The sequence below is a fragment of the Nicotiana tabacum genome, chromosome 17, assembly GCF_000715075.1.
Source record: "Nicotiana tabacum cultivar K326 chromosome 17, ASM71507v2, whole genome shotgun sequence".
NCBI classification, from domain to species: Eukaryota; Viridiplantae; Streptophyta; class Magnoliopsida; order Solanales; family Solanaceae; genus Nicotiana; species Nicotiana tabacum.
The window spans coordinates 137527869-137534907 of record NC_134096.1 but is presented as its reverse complement, the minus strand read 5'-3'; the positions used below and the strand labels follow the sequence as shown (position 1 = coordinate 137534907).

Here is a 7039-nt window from a genome sequence, read left to right as displayed (position 1 = left end):
CTAGGGAAAAACGAACTCTCCTAATCGGAGGGTATCGCTGGGCGGATTCAGAATTTAAAATTTATTGTAATTTTAAATTAATATACAATAATAACTGGATTCACAATTAAATATTTATAAATCTTTAGTGGATTTCTTAATAGAAATACTATATTTATACAAAAGTTACTGAGTTCCCGGGAACCCAATAACAACACTCTAGATCCGCCACTCTATAATCAATGGTAAAGATAATCTTCTTTTTCGGGATTGAACTCTATAAAATCTTAACGATAGACTAATCGATTTGTAATATGACCAAATTTTCATGACATTTGCCATGATATAATATCCATTATAACAAATTTGTGGTTCATGACATTTGCCATGACATAATATTCATTATTAGGCCAAGGATTTTCTGCTATAAATAAAGGAGTTTCTCCTCATTTGTAAACACACCAATTCAAGAGCCTTTCACTCTTGTCTTTCTTTCTCCTCCTTTATTTCATTATAGAGTATTTTGTAAGATAGTGAGTGTTCGGAAACACTTGTGTGTACCCTTTCTTTGGAGTGATCTTGTGAGGTTATTCTCTTGGGGTATTTGGTAATTCTTACCCTAATTTTGTACTCTTGTTGGTATAATGAAATTGCTTCTCTCCGCTTGTGAACGTAGGTCACCTTGACCGAACCACGCTAAATTTGTGTCTTCTTTATTTTCTTTAATTGCCGTTATTATCAACTTGCATTGTCTTTGTTATTATCATTATAACGTTGTTTGGTTAAATTTCGCACTACCCGGTTTTTCGATCCTAACAACCAGACCACTAACCTCTATTAGACAATTTGAAAACACGAATTTAAGCTAACGTTGACATAGAATTGATAGAAACTTGAAAAAAGAATTTTTGAGGCTGTGTTTGAAAAATAATTTTTGAAAGTTGAAGTTGTATTTGTACATACATTTTATTTGAAGAAAAATTAAAGTTTTGTGAATGGAAGAAAAAAATTCATTGGGAACTTGAAATTTTTTTAATTTTGTTTTCTCTTTCAATTTGTTTTTAAGAAAATGATGCAAAATCTATGGCCAAATAAGAGCTAAGTGATTTAAATTTTGACCCTGCTAAGAAAAGTCTCGGAAAAATAGCCTCTGGCCGGATTTTCGAAACTCGCTGATCAGAATTTTTGGAAGCGCTAGAGTTTTCCTAGCGCTGATCTTTATGTTAGTGGCAAAATCTTGGCAATCACTATAAGAAAAATTCTGGCGCTTCACAAAATTCTGACCTGCATGCTTTATAATTATGACCGAAGGCTATTTTCTCAAGCCTTTCTTAACAGGGTCAAAGTTTAAATGTATGCACTGAATTTGCTTTTTTATTTGTGCAAATCACCTGAAGAAGTGACTGATTGGACCTTTATATATATTAACGGCCCACAAACTTAAAACAAAAAAATTCCTGGTTGGTCAATGAAATTTCAAGGTACAGTAGATTCTCGTTCACAGTAACAATGTCTGATGAAACAACTAACAGAGCAGCAAGCAAGTAAACGACTCAAAAAGTCAACCAACAACCATTGGAAGAAAATTATGAAAAGTTTTTTGACTTTTTATTACTGTTTGTAAATGAAACTTTAATCCAGCCATGTTCAAATTTTGAACATTGAAAAGTGTAAACAACAACAATGAGCTCTATAATAGAAATAATCAATCTCCCCGGGGCAACCACAGTTGCTAAGTTATTTTTCCTATTACCCCCCGATCCGTTATACCAATGAGAAATCTTTAGGAATCCAATTGCACATAAAGTTAGTAATAACTGTACATGCCCCTTTCCTATTGTTGTTGTGTCTGCACAAGAAAATGGGCAGGCTCACATTTTGCTGCATAACCAAATTTAGATGTACTGTACTTCCTATGCACCCCTGTTAGTTTTCCTGTTGCTGCCTTCTGGTGATAGCTCACAATCGATCTCGAGCACTCCCTAATGAACAAGAAACAAAAATGTAACTAAATAAGAGCAAGCTTGAGAAGTAAGTGGGAAAGAGAGTGTTCAAAAGTACACTCACATAAGTTGATCTTCCGAGTAACTAGTATGCCACTCGCATGTCTTACTCCACTGCTGGACACCGTAGAGTGTGGTCTGAGCTGTATAGATTGCTGCAGCAGCTATGAATGATGGTGGAAACTTGAGCATTGCATATTCCACTAGACAAAGCTCAACCAAGAAGAAAGACAGCAGCTCAAGCTGTTTGAGCCAAGAAAGTAAGAAGTTAGAGAATTAATTTTATGTCTCTAAAAGTGAAAAATAACAATAACAATCAAGCTGTTAAGAGCCAAAAGTAAGATTGAGCTGACTAACCTTCCTATCAGATTGAGCAGCCTTAAGATATCTTCTCATAAAAACATATGCAGTTGGAACTGACATGTTAAACTGCAGTGTGTTAAGCATCATTCTTTCCTGCAATATATGGAAAAAAAATTCTCTTTAGTGGAATATTAAAGGTAGAGCAAAGAATTTAACTTAATACATTGTATAAAGAATCTTACTTATACTTAAAACTAATTTTAGCAGGTTAATTACTTTATTTTTGAGGTTACCAAATTAGTCTTATTAATTTCTTGTCTCACCATCATCTTAAAGCGGTCTACAACAAACTGTGCAGCTATGATGAGACCAGAAGCATACCATTTCAAGAATCTCCTTCCTTGAATAGGCTTTGTCAGAAATAAACACCAAATCTTCCACCAATGGAACAGAAACTTCCTCATATTTGCATGCTAATAGCATGGCAACCAACCCAACAAGCTGCAGCTTCTTTCTGACAACACCTTGCTTCTCCAAAAATCTATCTATCAAATTAACAGTCAGGAACAACGTCTCTTCCCTGAGCTCGAACTTGTGATGTACCTGTTGATCAGAATGAGAAAGTATTAACGCCATAACTTTGAGCAAATTTATTACGCAACATAAGTCTTTACTATACCTCAATGAGCCAGTCGATTAGAATGGATCTCATTCTCTCGTTGATGTCAAACTGTTGTGCCATATAGTCCGGAGAAACACAGCTACAACCCTGAAAACAAATGGACAATTTAGTCACTACCATAAAGCTGAGTTCTGATTCAGTCCAGCGAGAAAAAAGGGTCACTAGTAGAACTAGCTGTAGTTGCATAGGTGGAAACTTCAAAACAAGTTTGAGAACCACAAATATTCAGTGTTTGATCATATAATGTAAAATTCGTAAAAGAACTGTATTTAAAGAGCTGACCTTTTTATGTTGAAGAACGGCCCTCCTCTTCCATTTAAGTCTTTATCCTTTTCACATTTCCAAATATTGTTTCAGTATGTTCAAGAACTACAATTAAAAAGGGATACAACCAATTGAATTTTGGCATTTTTTACATGTCAAGTAAACATAGATGTTACCATTTGAAATCAGGTGCATTTCCTCTTTAAAAAAGCAAGTATAGAATCTATCCTAGTAAAGGTGATATACATAAACAGTGGAAAAAGATGTGAAATGTCGGATCTAACTTATGAACTTTTTCTTTAATCTTTTTTAACAACTGGTGGGCATTCAAAATGTATCATAATTCAAACTCTCCTCAGCAAAGCTATAAACATTTGTTTAAGCAGTTGACCTTACAAGTTTAGGATCTATGCAACTGCTAACTAGTAAAGTAATTACTGAGCAAATTAAACTCACCTCCATTTTTCTATAGGAGGCAAACAAATCTTGTACATATTCAACAACTGCAAGGGGGTTCTTTGCATCATCGCCATCGATATCTATTATATTTTCCTCTAATATATCCTCCATTTCTACTTCCTGTAACATTTATGGTGTGTTTAATTTCCTATAATATCATTAAAATAGTTGCATGATATATACTAGTATAAAAGTTTTTGGACAGCAAAATTTTTCTTACCATTTGATTCTTGTTGTCATTTGGGACTGTTTCTGTTAGTTCCAAAGACATAGGAACAGGTTGATCTTTAGCTGCTTCATTTTCCTCCACATCTGTGAGAGGGATATCCTCCCATATACTGAATTCTTCTGATGCTATTTTAGCTTTCTTGTTTTCCTGTTCCAAAAAACAAAGAAATTATTAGTCCCAGAGTTATTTATGAAAAAAAATATCAACTATCTGAGACATCAATAAAGAGAAAATATAATTTCATAATAAGGAAAGCTTGTACCTCGGAGCGATGTTGATGAGAGCTAGCAATTTGTGCTGCAAATTTCCTACATTTTCAAGGTTATATTCACGTATAAGTTATTTGATCTGAAAACCAAATTCAAATTCAAACAAAAAAAAGGAACAAAAGTTAAAAAATTTTAATTGTGTAACCTCGTGATAGGTCTATGAGCTGGAATAGGCAGATTCTTGTCACATCTTCCATTTGCTCTATAAAAAAACAAAATCACCAAATGAGCTAAGATAAACAAAAACAACAAATTCAAAAGATGATCAAAGATTATGAAAATCTAAAAGATAGAAGCTGGGGAATTACTCAGATAATCCTCTTTTGTTAACAACACAAGGAAAAGGATGAGCACCACCCACTAAATTCTGATTAATCACTCCCAATGCTCTTCTGTTGTTTCTTGTTTCCACTCCACCAAACTTTCTGGTACCCATTCCAGCCCCACCTATCATTTTAAAAATGAAAACTTTTTCATCAAAGCTAGTATTTTGACGCCCAAAAAAGAAAACAAAACAAAATCAAATTTGAGCTAGATTATCCCAAAATAGTTACCTTGCACATTTGTAGGTTTAATCATTGTAGGATTGTTCTCATCAGATATGGCCATTTCTTTTTCTTGATTATACTTATGGAAAATAAAGGGTCTTTTTTAAAAAGACAAAAAGAAAAGAAAACTTTCTTCTTCAGTTAATTACACTATAATGGAAAAGCTCCCAGATTGAAACCTGAGAGCATTTAGAGAAAGACCCAGATCAATCTTGAATATAAAGAAGAGAGTGTATAAGAAGAAGAAGAAGAAAATCAAAGGAAAAGGGAGAGGGGGAAGGGGAGAGATGAGGGTGTGAGAAAATAATGGGTATTTGTCTGATAAAACACAAACACACACACACTGAGACAGTCTCTCTCTTTTTATTCAAATGAAACGGCTAGTGAAAAAATGGCCGTTGGATCCAATTAAGCATGTAAAATGACTTTTACAGTCCAGCTATACAACGGTCACTTAAAATTTTCATGTGGCATGTGGCGTAACAAAGGATACGTTGCTTTCAAATTACTATAGTAGTAGAATTATTATTTTTCCAACTTAGTTTAATACTATAGGAGGGTTTCATTTAATAATCCAACTTATTGGGGTTTGCACTTTTAGGAGACCCATAGTATACAGGTCAGATAGATGCGCTCTTGCCCACTTTTGGGCTTTTTGAGGGGTAGGGCTCCACTTATTTTGGTTCCTCCTACTTAGTACTAGGATGTGACAAATATGCACTAAATTTTGTGTATGAAATGACCACTATCCTTTTTCCTTTATATGTCTAGGTTATAATGTTAGTTAAAAGTGTGCTTATTATCTTGATTAGTTAATATTTGTTCTTCGTACGTAACTAATTATACGTCGAGATGCATTTGTGATGTTATTTAGAAATTGATGAGAACATGATTATAAACTCACAAGAGTAATTAACTTTTATATGAGTCAAACCCTACCGTACAATTAGGGACCACTTACTAAAAACATGTGCATTAATTTGAATGGTACTTGATATATAATGAAATTGACTTGCGTATTGCATATTCATATTTGCAACCTTAATTGTGAAAAATATAATTCTTAAAGGTTCACACATGTAATTTAGCTTTCAAATAAGTTCTAGCAATGTATCCACAAAATGAGAAAAGAGAAAAAGAATGAAGAACATAAAAGAAAACTTTAAAATTGATAGAACTTAGTAGAGAAAGTTTAAGAATATAAAGTGATTAACAGGGACTGATTAGCAATTTGCGTTTGAGTTTTTTTTTAATTGGTATTATCTTTTCGACTTAATTCATGTTAGCGTTATTAAAGTTGGTGTGTATTCGTTAACTCATATTTGCTACCTTAACTATAAAGTTTAGAAATCTTAAAGAAGTTACATCATGTATAGCTATTAAATAAGGTCAAGTCATGTATGCACAAATAGAAGAAAATAAATAAATAAGAAAGCATCAAAATTGTAGAGATTTTTGCATTTGGGTTTCATTTCTTTTCTAAATTCAGACTTTTTCTTTTTAAATTGTTAGGCATTAATTAAAATATCTATGCAGTAGATATACCACAAATTGCCAGAATTAAAAATGTACTAACTTAGCATTTTTGTCAAGGCACTAACTTACCAATTCTTAATTTGAAATTCAAATTCCTTGTTTTATAGTAGGTAGAACATAAAATTCAAATGTGATGAACAAAGATGTTTTCCCCTTAATTTTATCAATCGGAGAGATCAGAGATTGTAATATGGCCAAATTTTCATGACATTTTCCATGACATAATATCCATTATAACAAATTTGTGGTTCATGACATTTGCCATGACATAATATCCATTATAACAAATTTGTGGATCATGACATTTGCCATGACATAATATCCATTATTAGGCTAAGGATTTCTTGCTATAAATAGAGGAGTTTCTCCTCATTTGTAGACACACCAACAAGACTTGAGTCTTCATTTCTTGTTTCTTCCTTTCTTCCTTTATTTTTCAGTTTATAACATTCAAAGATATTGTGACCTTTCTTATGACAATAGCGATACTCTAAATTATTGTATCTGGAATTGGAGTCGGATTTGCCCCTAACAAACAAGCCAACTTCCGCTTGAGTTCCACTAGCTTCCCCAGTAATATCACTATCTATCTGTTCTATTGATTTTAAGATAGATTTAATATCCTTATAAGAGATATTATCCTTTGCATAAAGCATAGTATCTCTTATATGCTTAAAAGATGGGGGTAGAGAATAAAGCAGTAACACAGCTTGATCATCATTTTTAATTTCAGCATCTATATTACTCAAATCCATAACAAATTGGTA

At 33.0% G+C, this 7039-nt stretch overlaps 1 protein-coding gene across 1 annotated transcript; it reads right to left on the bottom strand.

Moving 5' to 3' along the window:
• Positions 1-1565: 1565 nt before the first annotated feature.
• LOC107804360 (G2/mitotic-specific cyclin-2-like) lies at positions 1566-5079 on the bottom strand. The gene is made up of 11 exons (XM_016628249.2): positions 4743-5079; positions 4497-4635; positions 4334-4390; positions 4182-4227; positions 3911-4066; positions 3688-3810; positions 2965-3054; positions 2667-2888; positions 2340-2438; positions 2047-2225; positions 1566-1961 (listed from the first exon to the last, which is right to left on the bottom strand). Exons 1-11 carry the CDS (start codon positions 4795-4797, stop codon positions 1814-1816), a joined length of 1314 nt encoding a protein of 437 aa, XP_016483735.1. The 5' UTR covers positions 4798-5079; the 3' UTR covers positions 1566-1813.
• Between the last annotated feature and the right edge of the window lie 1960 nt (positions 5080-7039).